The sequence below is a fragment of the Papaver somniferum genome, chromosome 7 (assembly GCF_003573695.1).
Source record: "Papaver somniferum cultivar HN1 chromosome 7, ASM357369v1, whole genome shotgun sequence".
In the NCBI taxonomy this organism is placed as follows: Eukaryota; Viridiplantae; Streptophyta; class Magnoliopsida; order Ranunculales; family Papaveraceae; genus Papaver; species Papaver somniferum.
Window position 1 is genome coordinate 124,388,864 of NC_039364.1, and position 23,638 is coordinate 124,412,501.

The following is a 23,638-nucleotide window of genomic DNA, read 5'->3' on the forward strand; positions in this document are numbered from 1 at the left end:
TTTTTGAATTCCAAAATTGATCTTCGGTCGGACTGTCACAATGCCGAGGTAAGCAAAAACAAGCCTAAAACGAAATACATCCAACATGGAAACACTTCTCGAATACAAAAGCTCCGCTAAAGAGTCTAAAATGGCTATAGCTAATTTGACAATATTTCAAATAAGGGGTAATTTAACTTTTGCTTTGAAAGAAAAAAGACGAAGAGCACCAACTTATTTGGGAGTGTATAAATTCCATATAGGATAAATTTGACTCGTGCATCCCGACTGAGTTTTCATAATGTGTTGATATATTTAGTAGAATGAAACTGTTTATATCTGGCTATTTTTACATTCTCGTCCATTTAAACAGTATCAAATTTACATGTCTTTTTCATCCACGAATTGTCATTATTGAATTAATTGACCAATTTTGTGATGAAAAAAAAAGTTACGAAATTCATTTCACTGTCATCCACTTCCCTCATTTAGCTTTTAATTAATTATCGATTACAAAACGGTATAAAGACAAAATTTGCATCAAACACACACAAAAAAGAAGCAAACTATCAAATATTGGTGATTATTGTTTTTCCTTGTGACCCCAACAATACACATTTATAATAATTGAAGAACATCATGTATAAAGCCGATAATACACACTCATATAAAACTCATTCGGTCAAGTCAACCAGAAATACTAATCATATAGGTGCATCTCTTTTTTCACTTTTGTTATAAACAAGAAGATTTTGAAATAAGTCGTTCTTAAAACATTATTCTTTCAAATCACTTGTATGTACATAGCGTGACATTCATTTTTGAAAAAAAGAAGGCTATATCGAAAAAAGAAAAGTTAAATTGAAAGAAAAAAAATGAAAATAAGAACAAAGAGTAAAATGTAAAGGAAACCCAAACCCTTTCATCTCAAAAAAAAATAAATCAAGATTTGAAAATTTTCTTCAATTAAATCAAAAATTCAAATTTGGGTAGCTTTTGAACGAACACAAAATTGATTAAAAATACCAAAATCAACAATTCCTGAGTGAAAAAGACATGTAAAATTTGATACTGTTTAAATGGACGAGAATATAAAAATAGGCAGGATGTAAACAGTTTCATCCTACCCATTTTCAAATACTTTTTCTTATTTTTAATTTACATCAGGATGCATCCAGTTTCATCCTCGCTATTTTTAAAGTTTAAGCCAGGATGAATCCAGTTTCATTCTTGCTATTTTTTTGGTATCCATTTCATCCATACTAATGTTTACTCGTCCATTAGAACCATGTTTTAAAAATATTTGGACAAATAACTCATTTTCCGCTGAACGAATCCCTCATTGAGCAGTAGAGATTCAAAATTTGTTTCACCAACAACAAAAGTTCAAAGCTATTCTCGTACCTTTCACCATATAGTCTGTGAACAATATCCACTGTTGTTATAAGGAAGGAAATAAAACTGCAGATCGACTAACTAACTATGCAGCGGATGGAAACCAATTAATTTGGCGATTCCACTATTATTATTAAAATATTACTAATAAAGACTTTATATTCGTAACCTCGTGTAACAGTTTTCTAGTTTTCTGTTTTCAACAAAATCCATGCCCCAAAACGAATAAAATAACAAGTAGTCTTCCTTTCTTTCATTTCCTTCCGAATCTTCCCCGCATCATTTGCATATGAAACCACATGTTAGACCTTGCTCTTTCGTTGCAATCTCTTAACCTTCCACAACTTTTAACTGTGATATCGTTTGTAGGTACGTACTTATGCAGCTCCGCATATACAATAGTTGCAATTTTGGTCACGAAATGGCAATGAAATTGTAGATAAGGTATTGTTTTAGCTTGCTTGTCATACAATAGGCATACATTAGAGGTCGGATTGACTCCTACTCTATATTATACCATTTTTGTCGGCACGGTAAAATTATGCGAAAAAGCGCACAACTAGTAAGACGATTGAAGGGCCGTTCTGTGTTCACTGAAAGAAAAAAATATATAGGGTTATTTAACGTTTCGTACCCTGCAAGTGTCCAACACCTAGCTTTGGTACACAATATTTCAATAATTAATGATTGGTACCTAGACCATCCGCTGACCGTCAAAGTAAACATTTGACCAGTTTTTACTTTGTTCTTTCTAATTTTTATTAACGGGGGTTAGCCCTCGGGGGAGTTGAGTGTAGTTCAGTTTTTACACGTTAGTCGTGGATGAGATTGAAAGAGTCTCTCAAAATCTCCGTTAGTCGTGGAAGAGTTTAGAAGAGTCTCACAAACTCCCTAAAAAAACCCGTTAGTCGTGGGGGAGTTTGAAAGAAACTCTTGAACTCCCTGTTAGTGGTAAAAACTAGAATGTTAGGGAGTTGGTTTGTTTTGGGGAGTTCTGAGGAGTTCTAGGGAGTTTACAATGTATTTTTTCCTCACTACAAATCTCTCAAAAGAGTAGAGATTTTGGGAAAGTCTCTCAAACTCCCTACACTCAAAGCACCAAACTTTCTCAAACTCCCTATACTATCTTACACTCCCTCTGTAGGTGTGAATAATCCACAGATCCAGGTGGAGCAATCCTAGGCAACGTTGTATCAACAATAGCTGGAGTATGAAACACCGAATCATTTTACCCAAGCTTGGCGCGAGAAAAGAGATGCCAAGGTAGCCCGTGAAGTCGATACGTGTAAAGGTAGAACTCTGATGCGATTCCTATCGGGTACAAGGATAATAAATGTTCTGACAAAGAAGGTGAAAGGATAAGAAGGATTTGGTCAAAGTAAGACTTGGGCTGAGAGTATCAAGGACGACATCGACCATACTTATTGAGCAATCAACATCGGGTGGAAGGACATCGGGAGAAGACACCACTAGGCTCGGCCCAACATCTCGGAAAAGACATCATCCCCATCGCCCGAGAAGGATATCAAGGAAGATGTACCACGACTCACACTGTAACTTAGATGTATCATCAGGTGTAGCTATAAATAGAGAGCCATGTAGAGAGCTAAGGGGCAAGTAATCAGTGAGAGAGGAGAGAACACCAAGAGCTTGAGAGTGAGAATTGAGATCTTGTTAGTGAGATACATCTTTTGTAACCTTGAATCGAGTAATAAGATCATCCCTTTACCCCCGTGGACGTAGGTAATCATACCGAACCACGTATATCTTGTGTTCTTGTGCATCTCTTGCTTGTTTGCTTCAATGTGTGTTTGTGATTCTTCGGATGTAGTTGTAGGATTTTCCACATCTACACCCTCAACATCCCCAAGATTCAAAATACATTAAACTCCCACACCCCCAACTCACTCGTGGACTACCCCATTGCAAATTGTTATTATATCTTACTATTTTACCCTTCAAGAAAAAGGGTCGTCTTCTTCCAAATCTCTCTTACACCTGTTTGTTTTCTTCACCCTCAGTTTCAATCACTACCAACCCGTTGGTACTTGAATCAGCCTATAATTTTTCTAGAACGTGAATTATGAATGACCGCCATTTCATATCCTTCCCAGAATTGATAACCACTCTTAATCATCTTCAAGCTCCATCAATGATCATCACCATCAATGGCAGACACCACAAATCTTCTACTGACTTATCATCATCTCACACGGCAGCGGCTCCTTGTTCTTCAATTCCTTGAATCCAATTGCACGCATTCATACCATTTTTCCCCCATCATTTCTAGTGATTAAAACCTCTCTTAGACCTTCAAACAACCACATTCTCATGGCAACAATACCTTCTTTTCTTCCCTAACTTCTGCGGCTTTGAAAACAATATTGCCCAAGACCGCATCTCGGGCCTGGACTTCTAAAATCTCTTGAATTCTATAGAAAGTAACTATTAAACCCGCGGCACCTGCGTAAAAATTTGCGATAGAAGTTGTATAGGTCATGACCTAAGAAGAAAAAATGGTCTTCGATCTTATTTCTTTTGAATTTCAATAAAAAAAATATGGCAAAGAACATTTCCATGTAACTCAAACTGGAACTCCCTGTTAACTTTTTCTTCTTCTTTTTGATTTGGGTTTTTATTATGCAATGATCATTATTTATTTTTATTGTTATGAAGTGAATGATCGTCGATCCACATTCCTTCACTACTCACACAAATCTCTTATACAAAACTTTGTATGCGGTGGCAGCTTTGACTAAGAGATGGAGAATTTTTTTTAGGGTTTTATTCTTAGGGATAAATTGTAACTTTAAGCATTTGTATTATAAAAATTTGATAAAATAAAAATAGATTTGGTCAAACATTGACTATAACGGTCAACGACGGGTTTAAATACCAATCCTTAATTATTGAAATGTTGGGTACCAAAGCTAGGTACTGGACATTTACTGGGTACCAAACGTTGAATAACAAAAAAAAAAAAAAAAAAAAACGGAAACAAAAAATATAATTGATAGTCGGATAATCGTTATATGTTTGGTCAGGGTTTTTCTTTTTACAACAATGATTTGTTCGTTAGCCCTTATTTCATGCAGCCCCTACCTTTTTCAAACTATTGCACCTTATCTTATCTACATTATTCTCATATTCAACCCATGGCGTTATTAATTTTATTATTAAAATCTTTTTCAATTTAAATTTATTTTACATAGAAAAACGAAAACTGCCCTTAAAATCCTGGTTATCTTTGATGTTTTCAATAAGAAAAACAAGACTAAGAACGACTTATATGGAGGGCCCACGTATGAAAAATCTGAAGCTCATCTCGAACTGTAAAAATGCACGAAGAAGTGACGAGCATTATATACAACATCTAAGTGAATGCGTATATGTATGCTTTCTACGTTCTTCTATGGTAGTTACAAAGCTTTTAATTTCAGACATATCATTCAAATTATCACATCTCTCCATTGTTACTAAACCATATGCTATCATCCTGGAAAATATAGAGATCCACTAATGACTAAACCTTTTAGTTTTAACCTAAAGATAATTCAAACGGCACAATGAATAAAACTTGCCTCAAAAGTTTATATAGACATGCATATGTCTGTTTTAAATTTTAGCATGAACTTTTCAGCTCGTCTATAAGTGTTTTATCAGTGTTATAATTTAAAAGTTTTACAGAATCATCTTTATTTCCAGAATAGTATAAGGATATATATGATTTTTTGAATAAAGTGTCTCAAATTTGAAGAATGAATTGAAAATTTGTTAACTATGGTACACTATATAAAAACCTATATCGGGATACATGTATATTTGAACATTTTACATAAGGATTTATGTATCACGCGAACTTCATCTTGTTCAAAGTTCAAGAACCTTCATCCTTAAACTTCGCCTCTGCAGTCTCTTGCAAGATGACTCCCCTTAGTATGTTTCTTGTTTGTATGGAATCCTTATTAAATGTGGCGGCTCAATAATACCTCTTAGGAATTAAAACTCCGAAGACCCCCACCCCTATCTTAATATGTTTCTTGTTTACATGGAACTCTTGTTAAATATGGTGGGTCAACAATACCTCTTATGAATTAAAACTCTAAAGATCGAGATTCCAACCATATTTCACCTTTTTTTTCTTTGGTAACCATTTTCTCTTTTCTAGAACTAACATAAGAGAAGCACCTCACCTACTTGCCACTTTTTCTCAGTTTGCAGCATCAAATGTCAAATGGTTAACTTTCAAAATTTGAGTATCAGTCCTCGCATACATAAAAAACTGCAAGATATTTTCAAGAATTTTTCAAAAAATGATAAATATATATCAAATCCACTATTTTTTCTCAACAAAATCTGAAGAAAGAAAAATCTGAATCGCTTATTCAAAAATATAATTCCACTTTAACGGTGAAAACTTATCCCAGGATGGGCACATGATTCCCAATCAAGACAATACTTTAGTCCTACTCTGACTACCTAGCAAATGCATGTCCCGGCGGTACCAAAGTCCTTTGTAGATAAAATGGATAAAATCCAATGAGACTTCTAGTGGGACAAGGATTCTTATTATACATGGAAGGAGTATATTCCAAAGTTTGGCCTATAATATGTGAACCCAAATCCCTCAAGGTATTCAAAATTCTTCTACTCCTTTAACAAAACCGACATCGTGATTAATTCACCCCTTCATCTCTTTCGAGATATCAAATTTCTTATGAATTTGGTAAAGCTACAAATTTTTTCCAGAACCTTCAACATAATCATATGCGTCAAAAAATTCAGGGATCGACACTCATATATGGTCGGACATATGAATTCCTTCTATCAATAGTCTTTTATCTATGACAACCTACACTAAGGGATCTCTAACCATGGTAAAGGATCTTTTTCCTCTCTCAGTGGGTTTGGAATTTACGAAGTTGGAACTATTCTCTACAGACACTGAGTCCTCAGACAACAACAAATGGAACCATCACCCCACTTGATATGTTTCTACTAAAAATGTCTACCATTTTCATTCTAATATATCCCTGCTACTTCTGATCCATTATGAAGTAAAGTATGGTCGCTTCCTGCTACTCCTCGTACTAATATCTCCCCTTGTAAGTTATCTTCACATATATTTCTAACATAGACACGTCTTTCAGTTCCTTTCCTTCTATAACCTTGTTTTGTTTTCGTGTGTCTCTTATATCCCAGAAACTGAACATCACCTCTTCTCACTTTGTTTCTTCATCCAGGGTATCTACCTTGATTTTTCATTATATCATCGTCCAACAAATTTTCCTCACCCCTCTATGAAAGACCAGATCAGTGATTGGACTTCTTATCTTTTGTTATTGGAACATTATGCACTAACCACTACAGTAATTTGTTCAATTTGGAGATATCGTTGTTCTATGCAGTCAAAGGAACCACTTCGTCCTCTCTTTTTTATATCTTTCCGCAAATCCAACATGAAATCCGTAATTAATGTGTAAAAGTGTTAAACTAGGTTTTTATGGTTGTTTGATTAGCTAGGCGACAAATTTAATCTTTGTAATCTTAGTCTAGTATCTTTCCTTATTCCGTGAAACATTTATCTTGCTATATAGGTATTCAATATCCGAGAATTTTATATGTCCTTGAATGTATAATTTGTTTCTTACACAGAAAGAGATCTATTTTTAATTTTGAAATTTCTTCTCTTCTTTACTTGGAAGTCACGTCTTATGCTCCCTTCCTTGCTGTTTTCTTTTCGCTTGATTAATAAACTACCAGAGAAGGTTTTCTCTTTAAAAAAATATCGTTAAGATGTTAGGGGCAGTTCTGTCATTTTAATTTAAAACTTGAATTACCTTTATAACCTCGTATGCTTTTTATAATTACCACTCTTAGAGCAAAGATAGAGGTGTGGGCATATGAGCATATGTGTCCGTTCCCACCCCATATTGGAATAGGCAAACATGCAAAATGAATAGGCAAATTCTCAAATTTGAACCACTCGAAATTTTTTGTATATAAATGGTCCCACTTAATTAATATAAATATTTGTTTAAACAAAAACGAGCCTATTAATTGAAAGAAGTACTCCCTCTGTCCCACAAATAGGTGATTAGTTCAAGTTTGCACAATTTTTAAGGTAAATCGGACAAAAGAGTGCTTTTAAAAAATTACAATTGTACCCTTATAGGTAATAACTACTCCCTCGGTTAAAAAAAAGATAGGTTTTTTTTTAAAGAAAACTTAGGCAAGGCCTAAGGACATAGATTGATTGTAGTGCTAGTGGTGTCGTTGTTTAGGCAAACATCAGATCCACTACTATAGTTCTTACATATAATAGCCAAGTTTAAGGCTTGGAGATTTTGGGTTCTATGTAAAAGTTTAAGACCTGTTAAGAAAAAAGTTACATGATTAATGCTTAAAAATGAAGAGGCACTCAATAACTGTTTTTCCCTATGGTAGTTTCTGCTAAATCTTCCTTTGATTGCTTTGATGTAGAGAGCATTGAAGTGTTCCAGGATGTCAGTGATTACAACATGTATTTTAATGTTGATGTGTTGTTTGTCCTTTGCCCATGAAAACGCCAAGTCTGCTCCTCCTGCTCCCCATTGGCCTGTGTGTCCTCTGCTATCAACATAGTTGCCTGCAAAATCAGTTATAGTCAGAGATGAAAAGTACTGAGAACTGTTAGGATCTTGGATATTGCATATTTTGATTAAGTAACCATAATTCTATTGTTGTGGGTAAACCCCAACATGGATTCCTGTTGGTGTTATCTGAGGATCAATATCATAATTTTGGCCCCGGGTATTCAGGGCATGATGGTGCAGGTTGTGAACTCTGTTATATTCACAAAGATGTTGTTTGATGCTGAGAGAAGTATTCTTACCAATAGGAGTGATGTTTTGGAATACCAGGTCAAATCTGGCCTTCCAAAAGAACCAGCAGGTGGTTGCATAAGTGCAATTATTTCCATTATTACTTGGATTGTGGAACCAAGTATTAAACCAATCCATGAAGCGAGTGTGATGGTCAAAGAGACCATGATTTTCACCTAGCATTTGATGCCAAACCTCAACCGCAGCAGGGCAATTGAGGAACAAGTGTGTCATTGTTTCCTCCCCACTATTGTAAATTTTGCATATGAGATCTATGTAGTGTAGAATGCTTGCAGTTTTAGCATTAGTTGGGAGGATTTCATGAGCACATTTCCAGAGGAAGATTTTGATAGCTGGTGCCACTTCCATGTTCCAAATAGAACTCCAATTTCTTGTGTTGAGATCATTCCTGTACAGGTTCTCTATTCTGGATTTGTACAAAGCTTTGACAGAGAATTTTCCTGTGCTGTTGAGATTCCAGTGTATGTTGTCTTCTTCCCTGGGGTGTATAGCTAGATTAGTGATGTCTTGAGCAATGTCAGGGATGAAGAGTTGCTGGATAAACTGCAGATTCCATTCCTTTTGGTCTGTCATTAAATGAGCTAGAAACTGAGTATTATTTGGGCAGTTTGCAGGTTTTGAAAGCTTGTCTGTTGAGTTAGGTAGCCAGAGGTCTTCCCAAATATTAATTTTGTTGCCATTGTCTATCCTCCAGACACAATGTTGTTGAATGTTTTGGATACCTTCTAGAATTCCTTTCCATATCCAGGATTCTCCATCTTTGGCTTTGGTATCCATGTTGAGTACATTTCTTCCCAGTAAATACTTGGCATCCATCAATTGGTACCATAGAGAGTCCTTATCTTGTTCCAGCCTCCACCCTATTTTTGTTATCATGGCACTATTGAAGAGTTCCATGTTCATGAATCCAAGACCACCAATATCTTTTGGTTTACATATAGTTGTCCAAGCTTTTGGATAGTAACCTGTGGGATTATATAAGTTTTTACCCCAGAAGAAGTCTCTTTGAAGCTTGTTCATATCTTGGCAAATTTGCTTTGGAATTCTGAAGCAATTCATTTGGTAGATGCTGGCTGTGGAAGTAACAGATTTGATGACAACCTCTCTTCCAGCTGGGTTTAAGGGGGAGTTCTTCCAACTTGACAGATTTATCTTCATCTTTTCCACACCTGGCTTGAAAGATTGAATTTTTATTTTATGAGTAAAGAGAGGAGAGCCTAAATACTTGTCATTTATAGGAAGAGCTTGAACTCCTAGAAGATTGCAGATGTTAGGCATAAGAGCAGGATCAGTATTCTTGCTGAAGAAAACACCAGATTTGCTGAAATTTATAAGTTGACCAGAAGTATTTCCAAAGAGGTTTAGAATATCCTTAAGATTTTGGGCTTCAGAGAGATTAGCTTTGCAGAAAACCATACAATCATCAGTAAATAGAAGATGATTTATAAAAGGAGCGTTCTTGCAAATTTGAACTCCGGAAATGATACCCAAGTCTTCAACATGAGAATAGGTTCTAGACAAAGCTTCCATGCAGAATAGAAATAGGTAGGAAGATAGGGGATCCCCTTGTCTCAGCCCTCTAGAGGGATTGAAGAATTTATCAGGAGAACCATTTATTAACACAACAGTGGAGGTGGTTGAAATGCACTGCATAATCTTGTTGCACCAGTCAGAGTTGAAGCCAATTTTTCCCATAATAATAATAAGAAATTTCCAGTACACTCTATCAAAAGCTTTTGCCATGTCAATCTTAATTCTCATACTTCCTTTATTGCCTTTTTGACCTCTTCTGGTTCTCATGTAGTGAATGGTTTCATGGGCAATGGCTATGTTATCAACAATTTGCCTTCCAGGAATGAAAGCAGGCTGGTAAGGGGATATGATTTTGTTGAGGTAAGGTTTCAGTCTTTGGGCTAACAATTTCGATATGATTTAGTATGTGGTGTTGCATAGGCTGATGGGTCTGAAATGACTGGGTTTGATGGATTCTCAGTTTTGGGTATCAGTGATACGAAAGTTGAATTCTTTTTTTTTGAGAAGGTGCCCAGACTTGAAGAAATGTTGAACCATTTTGATTAGATCCTCTCCAACAATATCCCAGTTGGCTTGGAAAAAACTAGAAGGGAATCCATCTGGCCCTGGTGCTTTGTCTTTGGCCATACTAAAGAGAATACTTTTGACCTCATGATCTTCAGGAATTCTGTTGAGATTGTTGTTATCAGCAATGGTTATAGTGGTGGGGATGATATTGATGATTTTAAGGTTCATTTCAGGTGATTCAGTAATAGCCATCCTAGAGAAGTGTTTAGTGAAACAGTGTTTTATTTCATGGTAGTCTTCAATCCAGTTTCCAGCACTATCTTGAATAGAATCTATCTTGTTTCTTCTTATTCTGCGTTTTGTGGTTCTGTGAAAATAGCTTGTGTTCTTATCTCCCAACTTGATGAATTTATCCCTGCTTTTAATCTTCCAGAATTTTTCCTCAATGTCTTGTCATTCTCTAAGCACTTGAGTAGCAGTTTTTAAAGATTCACTTCTGTCCTGTTTGAAGTAGTGTTCTTGTAACCAATTTAGATGTTTCTTACTTTCCTCTATGTTTGTCTTAATGTTTCCATACACCTCTTTGTTCCAAACTTTGAGTTTCAGTTTAATGTCTTTGAGTTTTCTAGCAATGAGAAAAGCACTAGAACCAGATAGATTCCTCTGCCAGCATTCAGTGACAATGTCCTTGCAGTCCTTATGATCCAACCAAGGACCAAAGAACTTGAAAGGTATTTTACCAGTACGCCAATTGTGGTTGGTGTTTAGAAGAATGGGGTGGTGATCAGAGCCAATGGCTAGAAGATTTGTTACAGTAGAGTTTGGATGGAGAAGCAGCCAAGGTTCATTGGCTAATCCTCTATCCAGTCTCTGTTCAGTAAGAGAAGGACCACTTCTCTTATTAGACCAAGTGAAAGGACATCCAACACTGCCCAAATCATTTAGATCCAAATCCACAATTTTGTTGCTAAAGATATTAGATTCAATATTTTCCAAAGGTTTGGTACTGTACTTTTCATTATCATGTAAGATGAAATTGAAATCTCCAATAACCAACCAAGGAAGGGAGTGATTGAGAGCTGAATTTTCCAAAACTTTCCAAGAGTTAAGTTTACTATCAGTATCATAAGGACTGCCATAGTAACCAGTAAAGAGCCAAGAAGGGCCACTGGTATGCTTGATTGTAGCATTGATATGGTTAATGGAGCAATCCATAATTTCAACATCAAGATTGTGCTTCCATATCAATGCTATCCCTCCAGCAGTACCACTATCCCCTCCAGGATTGACATGCCAGAAGTTCTGAATATTAAGCTGTTGCATAATGTTTAAGAGTTTTCCATGTTTCTGCTTGGTTTCAGAGATAAAGCAGATGTCAGGATTGAACTTGGTCAACATATCACTAAGGTATTTCTTGGTATGTCTCTGCCCAAGACCTTGACAATTCCAAGATATAGAGATAAATAATTGCTAAAAATATGAAACTGGGGGGTATTTTGAGGTTAGTCTTCTAGTTATAGGATCATAGTAAACTAGAATGCACCAATAAATACAGCTAGAGCTAGATTTTAAAACAGTGCTAATAATCTTAGAAAAGTGTAGACTTTGAAATTGTATTAGAAGGAGGGTTTTGTAGCCAGTAGAGCAGAGTTTCAGAGACTTACTTCCTGTTAGATAAACTAACCAAGAGAGTCGGAGCATACCAGTGATAGAAGCAGTAGGTATCCATGTGATTTCCCAGTAGTCAAGGTAAACAAGATACCTCAGAAATAGGGATGGACGTAAAATCTTCAAATTTGTGTCTTCTTTGACTTTGATAAGCATCCATCTAAAGATTAGAAAGAATTTTCAATAGAGAACCCAAGTAGCAGAATCAACTAGAGGCCTCATAGTTGGAGGGAAAAAAACTTGTGTTTCAAATTGAGCTTTGCTAATCATGATAAATTGGGGGAAAACTTCAGGTCTGAAATTTATTCTCAATCCCTTGATTTGAAGTGATAACTTCCTGAGATAAACTTTCCTCTCCTTGGAATTCAGACAAATGGGTGCCCTGTATTCATCAGTATGCAGGTGAATTTTGTGATTTTTGTTTTTTGGTAACCCTTGTGATGTGTGATTGTTGGAATGTTGGTGAAATTTGTGATTTCTGTGAATTCTGTATAGTCAGTGATTTCTGGGAAGCCTGTAATTTTTGTGATTTCTGTGATTGCTGGGGAGTCTGTGGTGAGGTGAGTTATAGTGATGCAAGATGTTGTAATGGCTGCCATCGGAGAGAGGGAAAAGAGAAGGATGAGAAGATCAGAGCATATAGAAAGAACACAGAACCAAAAAGAGACTGTTAATGGAGTGAAGCAGGATCAGTAGCAAGCATAGGGGAAAGAAGAAGGGTGAGAAATGTAGGATCCGGTGAGAAATGGAGCTTCCGGTGAGAGGTCCAGCGAAAATTAGCCGTTAGCATAAGCAAACACCAACCAACGACTAGAAAAGGTCGGATAGAGGAGGAGGTCAGGTAGGGAGAGAGGAGAGATGGGAGAGCTTCTAAAAGATAGGTTTGGTTTCATTTTTTGGGTATATCAAAAAGATAGGCTTGTTTCCTTTAATGGAAGTCAAATATTGTAACTTTTACTATTCTGACCATATTGTGGACCACATCTCTATCTCATAACCATTTCTCTCTCCTATTTTTCTCTTTAAAATATTAAAGAGACCACTTTTACTTTAATGATAAATTTGGAAAAAAACATGAAAAAATGGCTTAAATAATTGTTTTTTTCCCCTGTGCAAAACCAAACAAGCCTATCTTTTTGAAATGGAGGGAATAGTAAAATTTAGAAATGATTTATCTCTCGAATTATATCACGGATATTCATAAACTTTATATAATTGAAAAATATTTTAAAACACCTACATAATGAATATAAACATGACTATCAAATTATACATATTTGTTATACTAACAATAATCAATTAGAATTGTAATTTTGGATATATCGGCTTGTTTAATGATATAGTTCAACCATTAGTGAGACAAAATTTAAAAATAAATAAGTCATCTATTAGTGGGAAAAAAGCTGGGTCCGTAATTAAATTTGCTCATTCTCCACGTATAAAAACTGATTTAAATTTGACCATCCACGTGGATAAATAAATGAGCAATTTTATATGCTGCCCACTGGACTTGCTCTTATCAAATTTCAATTAATTTTCTCCTCAAGTGTAAAAGAAAATAAGAGGAAAAGTAGTGGTTGTGGAAGCTAAGAATTAAAGATCAAAAGTTAAATTTTTTTTTTTTTATTTTCTGCAGTGGCCCATTAGCAGTAGTTCATATCTTTACTACTACTGCAAGTGAAAGGACAAATTCATGAGTGGTTCAGTACAGATACAATAAGTCTATATAACATACAAAAGAGAGAAAATTTTTACAAAGAGATAATAAATCATAACAAATTTGGCATCGTTATTCTCTCATCTCTACAAACAAGACTAACCAGAAATGGCATGCAATATTAGTAATGGTTTTACAGATTGGGATCTGCATAATTTTGGAGTTTTAAACTCAGACAGTAATAACAGCATCATGTCTTCTTCATCTTCTTCTTCAATGGGTAAAATATTTTATATTCTCATTAATTGAATTTTGTTTTTGTCTTCCAACACTTATAAATCTCTTTCTATCCGGGTGAGTTGACTAATGGTTGTTTTGCAGTAATGGAGGATTCTTCTAGTTTTCTATCCACTGGATATCTTGAAGATGCTGTCATGGAATGGAGTAATTACTGTAAAAAACAAAGACTACTGTTTTACAACTCCAGTGATTATGATGCACATCAAATATTTCACTGTTCTAAGGTTTGTTTTCTTTTGAGATTTTTTTTTTTTTTTTTTAGGTTTTAGAGAGTGAGAGACTGATGATGCATTTTTGGTTTGCCAGCAACAGAGTGTCAACATGGACTATGGAGATAATGGGGCAATGTGTTTTCAGAATTTGATGTGCTCAAGCTCAACTCCTGAAAATAATTTGATGGCTGAAAACAAAATTAAAGTTCAAGGTAAAACCCAAATCTCTCTATTACTAACTCATTCACTTGTACAAAGCATCCAACAGAAGTTCATTTGCAATCTCCTTTTCTTAAAGTTAAAAGGTTTACAATTTACTAACTTAATGTTTACAATGTGCTTCCCGGTGTGTAACTAGTTCAGTAAATGTAATTGTTCTGAACCAATTTTTCTTGCCCTTATAAAGAGAGAACTCTTTACTTCATTTATCAAGTCAGCAAGTTCACTCAATTCCTTGGGGATCATTAGATATTGTTGAAACTATTTGTCTTTCACACAGGTTTAACTTGGTAAAAGATCTTGATATCAGCTGACCCTGAATTCATCATTCTTCTTTAGTTGAGCAATAAAATTGTTAGGTGTTGTTCAAGTTTAAAACTTGTCGACATCTTTAATGAGCAGAAGAAGTAAACAAAGTTGACACTAATTTGAAATTCATTCTTTCACCCCCTCGATTGGGTCAAAGCTGATCATTCAAAATAACCAAAAGCTGATGAAATTTGAAAGTTAAAGGGACTATTGGGAAATTTTTTTTGGGGGGATGTTATGATCTTTTAACAAAAAAGTTTAAACCAATTTATCTATTTTGGAGAAAAAATAATGGAACCTTCTTTTATTAGTCAGGCAGTCAGCCAGAGCTACATACATCTATCTAATGAAACTACTGCTACTTTAACTTTTTTCTGAAAACAGATGATAAACCATTGAGTTCAAACTCCTCCCTGGGAAATGACATCCTCAACGAAAGTACCAAAGGTCAAATAAAGTCAATGAAGAGTGAACAACTTGATCGTCGGGAAATGATTTCTCCGCTATCCACTTCGTACATGGATTCAGTGACTAAAGATCTAGAAGACAAGCACTCATCTTCCTCCCGTCCAAGTATGGTTTTCATACATTTTAAATTCTGTAATCACTCTTGTCGTGCACTTTTTTTTTCTTCCTTCAAATATTCTGTGAAATTAACATTTGCAATTCTTACAGAGAGGACTGCTGGTAATAGGGGAAAGAAAGTGGCTTATCCATTTAACGTGGTTAAACCAGGAGGAATAGAAGGGGATGTAACATTAAGCGACATAAATAACAGGCTACTTATGCGACCGACAAGGCCTATTAAGCACCCAGTTGGTGACATGGCGTGCCTCCCAGTGTGTGTCTCGACCGGTGGGCCTGGTCTTTCTGGTAAGGCTGTGGTAGCTTTCACCAGAATTCACACACAAGGGAGAGGAACTGTGACCATTATAAGAACAAAAGGCTGAAGACGCACAAGAGAAATAGGTTATTTAAAAGATTGTTTTTTTTTTCCACATGTACATGTTCAATGTCATATAAATATAGTATGTAATAATATTTAATTATGTAAGATTATTTTGTTCAATATTTGTATGTCAAATTATCAAGTCTGTCTACTGTTCAATTTTCCTTCAGTTTTTCCTTGCATGAGAGTATGAAATAATGAAAACCTAAGCTGAAAGCAAAGTGAAAATAGAAACAAACAGGGTAAAAATAATCCTAACCTTGATTGTCTAGAACTGATGTGCAACTTGAAGACTTCGCGTCTGCTCTTCTCCTTCGGAACAGTCTACACTTTATGAGCTCAATGAGTCAACAAATACCTCGATCATTGACAAGCTCTGGTCTGTAATTTTTGTCATGTTCATCCCTAGTTTCTTTCTGTAACTTACACAGAATAAGAAACTGAAACAGTTGATCAAGCAAATTATACTACAGAACAGAGGAAAAGAAAGCTTAACAGTTAACTAAGAGCTTCCCTGATTGCTGCTACAGATCGGAAAGAATAAGAAACGTTTCGGGAAAACAGAAAAGCATTTACTCCTTGCAGTGCAATGTCTATATACATGTTCGTTTCTAACATTACAATCTTTTAACCAACAAGACTGCAACCCAGCTGAAGCCACCAAAAAAGGCATGACCGATCTTGTGTCGGTGCTACACAAATGCAAATAGAACCTCAAAATCATATAATACAATCCACCACATTATTCGTCATTTTTCTTTCACCTGCTTAATTAGGACTTTCCCTTTCCCTTTTCATCTACATCCCTTCCCAATGAGTCAAAAAGCACAAGTTCCTTTCTGCTATTCACTTTGATGATTAAGATAGTTCTAACAGACATCAATTATGCAAGGAACGCGTTGTATGTAAAACCAGGCAACTCAAATTAATGAGTATTTGACTATATTAAAATGTTGCACTTTCGATTGGTATTTTTCCACTGGCAACTTCTTATGATTGGACATCATTTAGATTTTCCTCCAAGTGATCACTTGTTCCTCTGCAAGATCAAACAAATAATTAAAATGCAAAAAATTTACAGTTCACATACTCCTGACAATAACATAAAATTAAATAACGAAATAATTGGCAACAGTACTTTATATGCATCAGCCAAGTGAATGAAGAAGGTTTAGTATCTGATGGACAATGTGAAGAGTGAATCTCTTTGATCTGATGATTTGTCAATGAAAAGGAAATACGGAAGGTTTCAACATTCCACTACTGGGATAGCTAGAAAATGGATGTGATTTGTTGATAATTAATAAAGGAGCAACGTGTACAAAACTAGGATTTACTTGTGGAATTGCAATTAAACCCCGCAGTAGTGAGCATGAAAACTTCTAAGTATAATGGTCCAAGCCATTACAATCAGAATACAAGATCAAATAAACTGATTGCCAAAAATATGAGCTCCTAGAAAGAAAAAGAAGAACAAACAAAACAGCTTAAAGACAATATATCAATAGAGCAGGATGCAGCATGCTTATAAGTAGCAAACAAGTATCTACATCTATATTAACTGACGCCTTTCTGATGTGCAGTATAACAGAAGTTGTAGCGAAAAAACCCTAAAGAAGAACTGCAATGGGACACGTCACATTTTGTGATGCTGGACTACCATAAGAGACTTGAAACCAATGCTGCTCAGCAGGCCACAGAGAAACTACAACTGCATCTTAGAGTAGCATTATACCAGAATTTGAGATCCAAAAATCACACACATGCTAAGAAGCAACAGAAGGGCTGAGAAAGCAGGAAGCATTACCAACAGACTAACAAGTGAGGATTCAAAGAGGAAAAAGTATCAAGCTACATATACATATGGCACACCCCTGATCTATTTTCTGGCATAAGGAGATCAAAGTGAACTTAAAACAGTCGACTCTAGTTGGTCTATGTATGGTAAGGTAGATGAACTACACCACATCTTATAGAAACGGATTGTAACATCTAGAGCCGCCACTAGACGGACGCAAAGTATCTAGTGAAATGTTGAATAAGTGTGGGAGGTATATAAGCTACACCATATACAGTCGAACCTCCATAAATGAATGCTCTCGGGACAACGAAAAAATATTCGTTTAGCGGGGTTATTTATTTATCGATAAATGAATAAAATATTCATTTATCGATAAACGAATATTTATTCATTTAGACTTTTCTCAATTAAGAAGTTAAATTGTATAGGAGAAAATGTAAAAGTATACCAGAAAATGGTCAACTGGAAAAAGAAATCCAAAGATTAATTGGTGTCATTTCTAATTTGCGTCATAGAAATGTGATCTTTTGAACTATCCTAACGAGAATGTTGCATTTATGGAGTCTCCAACAGACGAAGAAATTATTGAGACAGTAATGAATAATGAGAATGATCCTGAACCAGATAATAGTAGCGTCGTACCAAATGTATCATCTAAAGATGATTTTAAAGCGATGGTCACTTTAAAAAATTACTTGCTACAACACCAGCAAAATATTCCAGAAATTGTGCAAGCATTGCATAAAATTAAGGATACGGTGCATTTTGGTTTGGGTGGAAGAAAAAGATAATCAACCATAGATGATTTTTTTTTGAGTTCACTCCTACATATATTTTTACGTAAAATTTTCTGATTATGTATTTTGGTTTATTTATATATTTTTATATATAATTCAGTGATTATTCGTTTATATTTCTGTAGAGCCTTTAAGGATCCAATTTTTTTTATTTATTAACGCATTAAGCGAGGTTATTCATTTATCACCTTGGCCCAAGTCGGGACCGGAAAAAATTATTCATTTGGCGAAGTTATTCATTTATAGAACATTCGTTTATCGAGGTTCAACTGTAACAGTGCACAAATTCTTCAGCGAATTCATTGATACATCTCTAACGGCATTTCTAATTAGTCATTAATAAGAAAAATGTACCGAAGCCCAATTAAACAATCACAACTAGACAGATGGAAGTGTAGAAGGCATAGATCGACTCAGGAACATGAGATAGACGAACCCAATTCATAACAGATGGAAATCAAGAGAAGCAGATGGATCTTAAATATAGAGAAGAATGTTTCTAAGTGCAAATAAAAGAGATATACACCAAATACAAGAAACAATGATATGGAGACCAAGATTGTTTGTTAGAAGTATCGGTGCACCGATGAAGAGAGACGTCAGAGAGGAAGGATTGCAGACCACGAAAGATCCAGTAAAAGGATACCTTAATAGCAGAAAACTTAACAGTAAAAAACCAGACAATCAAGACAATACTGTCAAAATGCACTGGTCCCCTAATTTGAAATGATCCATGAGAGAGGATATTAGTAAAAAGTTTAGTACTAACTAGAGAGATGGTGAGCGCTATATCATGTTCTGCAGCCTGGGTCTGGATGCAAGTATTTTAAAGGACGAATTGTGTGCCGAGTACTGATTTTGATGGGACTTCTGTTTTGATCATCCCAGAGAAAAGGGTTTTTGGGTTCCACGAGAGCAGGAAAAGCAGTAGTAGTCCCAGAAGAATACTGCAACCAAGGCTGTAAACATATGCTAGGTCACAAATGGAACACGTTCTTGCAAATGCAATCGCGATGTGAGGAACAGTATAACTTTTTTTTAAATTGTACTGCAGTTGTATTCTTAGCTTTCTATATATTCTGTTCAAACAGTTATGAACATCTCACTTATATGCTATTAATGCTTCATGCAGATATAGCCTAGATTACCCCATAACAAAATGGTCTCAACGATAACTCTATTGCTAGTAGAATTTACCAAATTAACCGCAATTAAAGAAATATTGACATGCAATGGATATAGTTGCTGGCAAAATGCAATTATTTCAGCGTAAATCATAAATATGGAATGCTTTACCATTCCTCTTAAGTTGTCTGGCGTGGTGTAGAATGTATCGGTGTTTGGTGGCCTTGTCCCCGGAGGTCCCTATGTTAAATCATCAAAATCGTATTTTAGAATAGCATTCATGTACTGAAGTTAAGAGAAACACATCCTAAACTTGTTATAATTGTGAAAAAAAGTTCTAATCAAGTTCAAATATCTAATCCATCACCATAAGGACAATATACCATTGGTAGCAAGTTGCATTGAGTACCATAGTAACTACCAATTGGTGCTCTCGACTCCCACTGTCCCTGTTGTAAGCATGAAGCCCCAATTAAACCTTTCATAGAAATTAAAAGAAAATAACCAAAGACCCTAACAATTAGCATATACTTAATGACACACCATCTCTTGCAAGTTATCTTGAGTGGCGTAACAGCTGTTAGTATTGACAACCGGCGCTTTAGAACCCCACTGTCCCTATAAGAAGTAAGACCATTTTTCAGTTATACTTGCTAAGAAACCAGAAAACAATAAGATAAAGGTAACCAAATTGAGCATGGTTATTGCTTAATAGTACAATTAAGCCATACCATCGCTTGCAAGCTCCCTTGGGTGCCATAGTAACTATCAACCATTGTTGTTCTGGACTCTTGCTGTCCCTACATTAGCATTAGACCCACTTAAGGATTTCCATTGATTGAAAAGAGAGAAGCAAACTAGTGTCTACCACAACACGACACTTCACCTTCAAACTATTTTCGGGTTAACAGCAACTATTGCGTTACTGTTAGGTTGCCACACGAAAAAAGTTAATATGAAAAATTTATGAAACATTAACCATAGAAATATGTACTAGTTATTTATAAGAGACTACATGCTAATCCAACAATGGGCTAACATACCATCACTTGTAAAGTCTCTGACATTCCAACACTAGCAACATTTTCATCCACCCCTATCTGCAGTAAGAATGAGATTCGGTTAAAATAATCCGTAACGGGAAGAAAAAGAAAAAAAAAGACATTCCAGCTTACATTTATTTTCTCGTTTGGTCTCTTTCTGTTTGTCTTCTCAGTTCTAGACTGGATCCTCTTAGATCCCACTTTTCTCCTGATGCTGTCAGCTTCTTTATCAGCAGTATTTTGAAGGTCATATGCTGTCAATAATCTGGGTTTTCCAGCACTACTAAGAGAGTCATTCTCAGCTACACATTTGTTAATTCCTTCCTCTAGTACCAATAATGCAACATTATAGCTCTCTAGCGATAACGACCCTTCCTCTGCTAGTCTTATAGCTCTTCTACAAAGATCATTGTAGCGTTGCCCCCTAGATTCTACTGGATTAGATATTTGGTTTAAGATATGCCTGTTTTTTGCATCTTTTGTCCATCTCTTCAATATATAGCTGGTTGGGATACTGAACACACCAGAAAATTGGAGAACTATCATTGCATGCCTACAAAGGAAGCCTCTGAGTCCAAATGAAAGACATGAACATGAAACAACTAATTTTGTTCCATTCCACACTACTCTAAACTCTTGCTGGCGCTCCAAATCTGTAACCCTAAAACTTACAGTTTCATCATCCTCTGTTTCCTTTACAGGGTGGCAAGCATGTGCTCCCATAACCTCGTATTGGAACTTCTTAAATATTTCTCTTGTATAGATAGATGACATCTGCTTTTCATAAGGTGATGGGGACTTTAAAGGGAGGACTGTTTGCCGAGATTCAAAATCTGCATGAGCTTCCTTTTCACACCTGTCATGCAGAGCCACTTCATATTGTTCTACAAACTCTTTCAATGTCGTAACCTTTGTAACATACCTATCAAAGAAAAAATTTATACTTTCACTTCGCTGTGATGTCGACATCCCAGCCAAAAATGTATCATTTAAATATATTGGCACCCACTTTTGGCGGTCTTCATACAACGACTGAATCCAACAATCCTCTCTTAGCTCAAACCTATTAACCATCTTCCACCATCTTCTTTCGAAATCCACCTTCGTCCATGACTTGTAGATGCACTTATTAAATTTCACCATGAAATTTTCATCACGCTTTATCACATGAGTGAGTTTATCAGGGATCTTTCTCGTTATATCCCACAGACAGTAACAGTGTCTTGAATTTGGGAAAACTTCTTCAACAGCTTCACTCATGGAATTACCTTGCTCGGTAACTATTACTTTTGGCGCTTGTCCCCCCATTGCTCTAAGCCATGTCTTAAATAGCCAAACAAATGATGATTTATTCATATCTGCAAGTATTGCACATCCAAACAATATAAAGTGACCGTGGTGATTCACTCCTATGAAAGGAGCTATGGGCACTTTATATCCATTTGTAGCATATATACTATCAAAAGAAATAACATCAGAAAAGTCGATGTAATCATGTCTACCCTTAGCATCGACCCAAAATACATTTCTCAAATTTTGATTTCTATTCAAATCCAAGGCATAGAAGAAGTTGGGATTCTCTTCCTGCATATGCAAGAAAAACTCATTCAAAGCTTGTGCATCTCCTACTTCTAAAGCTAACCACGGCCCGTTACCTAAATCATTTTTAATGCCTTGCACGAAACAATTATCATTTTGAAACCCATGAAAACTTGCTGGTAGTGAAGGACAGACCTCGTTTAGTCGTACTCCTACAGTAGGAGTTGTGCGAATCTTATCCTTGTTTGGATTTGTATCTCGGTGACATCGGAAAAAGTGTGCATGGTCTCGTGACAGCTCATGATTATGCTCTTTAACAAAAGAATACACATACCATGCTCCATCAACCTTTCGTTTCACATGCATAGCGGCCTTGCAATCTATTTTTGCTGTAGGTCTTGGTCTGCTAACTCTATCACTCGCTTGCTTAGTCCCATATCTACAACAAGCAAATTTCGCATCAATAAATTTTTTAGATATCCTCGAGCGACGGCTATTTCTTTTAGAAACACCAAACCCTTCACGTCTCGCGTATTCTTTGTAAAACGAAAAAGCTTCTTCGTGAGACTCAAATTCCATTCCTTCTCGAGGATCTAAATGTACATTTTCATTACCTTCACTGGCAATAGCACTGGCAGAATCATTAACACAATAGTTCATATTCACGTTTGCATTCACATCAACCTTATCCACACTATACAGTTCACCATCTGTGCTGTCTCTGGTGCGTACACACGCACTTGATTCATGCTCATGAATTCCATTGTTGAGTTCTTCACCCGGGCGACGCTCAAGATCAATACTCATGGAGTAAACACTTTTTTTTCTCTCCAGTTAATCAGACAGTCCAGTAGTAGTTTCTCTCCCCCAAACACCTGAAAAACAAACAAACAAACAAAATATTTTACACAATCCAGTAAAATTATATAGACCCAAATTCCTCACTTGCAGAAACCAGCAGAAACAAATCGACCTAGTAAGTACATGACATACACACCACAAGTAATAAATGAGATAGACCAATAAGTATTCATTTAGCTTAAACATATTCAAAACTCCAAATTAACAAAGAGCAAAATTATATGTAATTATAAAATAAAGCAGCTGCAATTTGTAGCACAAATGAAACCCAGAGACTGAAGTTTTCGACATGATATCGTACAGTAACAGCTCTAATCCCACATTACATGCCAGCAATTTGTTGGAACCGGTATCTAAGAACACAAATCACATTAACAAAATCTAGAGAACAGAAAGGGAACCTGTGAAATGAAGAGGAGTTGTTGTCATTGCTGACATTGTGAGCACCTGAAGCTTCTGACAGAATCATGACGGAGGCTACCGGATGTCAGTTGCGCTTGTTTTTGTCGACGGGAATCTATATCCGTGTTATTATTTTGAAAAATATATTTTTTCCTTCTGTTTCTTCGGAGGAAAGAGAAATTGATACGGAATGGGAGAAGACGAAAACGAACCCTAATCGCGGAGATGGAAACAAGAAGAGGAAATGAAATCCACTCGCCTTCTATTGGCCTTGTTGGAAAAATAAAACCAAAGCAGAGCCCTTGATTTCCCTACGCGCAATCTCACGCGTTCTGAGGTAGAAATCTTTTTTTATTATTTGGTTGATTTAATTCAGACAGAGAATCTAGAAGGGCGTTCCGGTATATACACTAGAAAATGTTAATGATACCCCATTCGTTAGTTAATATAGTTATAGT

At 35.8% G+C, this 23,638-nt stretch overlaps 3 protein-coding genes across 4 annotated transcripts; 1 reads left to right on the plus strand and 2 right to left on the minus strand.

Moving 5' to 3' along the window:
* Positions 1 to 7,613: 7,613 nt before the first annotated feature.
* On the minus strand, positions 7,614 to 10,550 carry LOC113295170. The gene is made up of 3 exons (XM_026543526.1): positions 10,326 to 10,550; positions 8,249 to 10,124; positions 7,614 to 8,002 (listed from the first exon to the last, which is right to left on the minus strand). The coding sequence occupies exons 1-3, from the start codon at positions 10,548 to 10,550 to the stop codon at positions 7,614 to 7,616; spliced, it is 2,490 nt and encodes an 829-aa protein (XP_026399311.1).
* A 3,082-nt stretch (positions 10,551 to 13,632) lies between these two features.
* Positions 13,633 to 15,781, plus strand: LOC113292957. The gene is made up of 5 exons (XM_026541760.1): positions 13,633 to 13,903; positions 14,005 to 14,147; positions 14,230 to 14,347; positions 15,048 to 15,236; positions 15,339 to 15,781. The coding sequence occupies exons 1-5, from the start codon at positions 13,792 to 13,794 to the stop codon at positions 15,611 to 15,613; spliced, it is 837 nt and encodes a 278-aa protein (XP_026397545.1). The 5' UTR covers positions 13,633 to 13,791; the 3' UTR covers positions 15,614 to 15,781.
* Positions 15,782 to 16,162: 381 nt separating this feature from the next.
* Positions 16,163 to 23,408, minus strand: LOC113298342 (protein FAR1-RELATED SEQUENCE 4-like). 2 transcript variants are annotated; one of them, XM_026547061.1, is made up of 8 exons: positions 23,180 to 23,408; positions 20,511 to 22,792; positions 20,379 to 20,435; positions 20,067 to 20,135; positions 19,879 to 19,953; positions 19,745 to 19,784; positions 19,507 to 19,575; positions 16,163 to 16,651 (listed from the first exon to the last, which is right to left on the minus strand). In XM_026547061.1, exons 2-8 carry the CDS (start codon positions 22,722 to 22,724, stop codon positions 16,620 to 16,622), a joined length of 2,556 nt encoding a protein of 851 aa, XP_026402846.1. In that variant the 5' UTR covers positions 22,725 to 22,792; positions 23,180 to 23,408; the 3' UTR covers positions 16,163 to 16,619. The 2 variants fall into 2 exon arrangements, with proteins under 2 accessions (XP_026402846.1, XP_026402845.1); XM_026547060.1 differs by having other exon boundaries at positions 19,719 to 19,784.
* Positions 23,409 to 23,638: the final 230 nt, after the last annotated feature.

What these genes read in the sequence shown, in the direction of transcription:
- LOC113298342 (XM_026547060.1), bottom strand. Translation starts at nt 22,724, where the DNA reads ATGAGTATTGATCTTGAGCGTCGCCCGGGTGAAGAACTCAACAATGGA. An exon ending in GACCAAACGAGAAAATAAAT is followed by an intron (nt 20,436 to 20,510) that starts GTAAGCTGGAAT and finishes TTCTTACTGCAG; the next exon opens with ATAGGGGTGGATGAAAATGT. An exon ending in AATGCAACTTGCTACCAATG is followed by an intron (nt 19,576 to 19,718) that starts GTATATTGTCCT and finishes GATTTAACATAG; the next exon opens with GGACCTCCGGGGACAAGGCC.
- LOC113295170 (XM_026543526.1), bottom strand. Translation starts at nt 10,550, where the DNA reads ATGGCTATTACTGAATCACCTGAAATGAACCTTAAAATCATCAATATC. An exon ending in GAGAGGATCTAATCAAAATG is followed by an intron (nt 10,125 to 10,325) that starts GTTCAACATTTC and finishes TCCCCTTACCAG; the next exon opens with CCTGCTTTCATTCCTGGAAG. An exon ending in CCAAAACATCACTCCTATTG is followed by an intron (nt 8,003 to 8,248) that starts GTAAGAATACTT and finishes CTGATTTTGCAG; the next exon opens with GCAACTATGTTGATAGCAGA.
- LOC113292957 (XM_026541760.1), top strand. Translation starts at nt 13,792, where the DNA reads ATGGCATGCAATATTAGTAATGGTTTTACAGATTGGGATCTGCATAAT. An exon ending in TTCATCTTCTTCTTCAATGG is followed by an intron (nt 13,904 to 14,004) that starts GTAAAATATTTT and finishes GTTGTTTTGCAG; the next exon opens with TAATGGAGGATTCTTCTAGT. An exon ending in AAATATTTCACTGTTCTAAG is followed by an intron (nt 14,148 to 14,229) that starts GTTTGTTTTCTT and finishes TTGGTTTGCCAG; the next exon opens with CAACAGAGTGTCAACATGGA.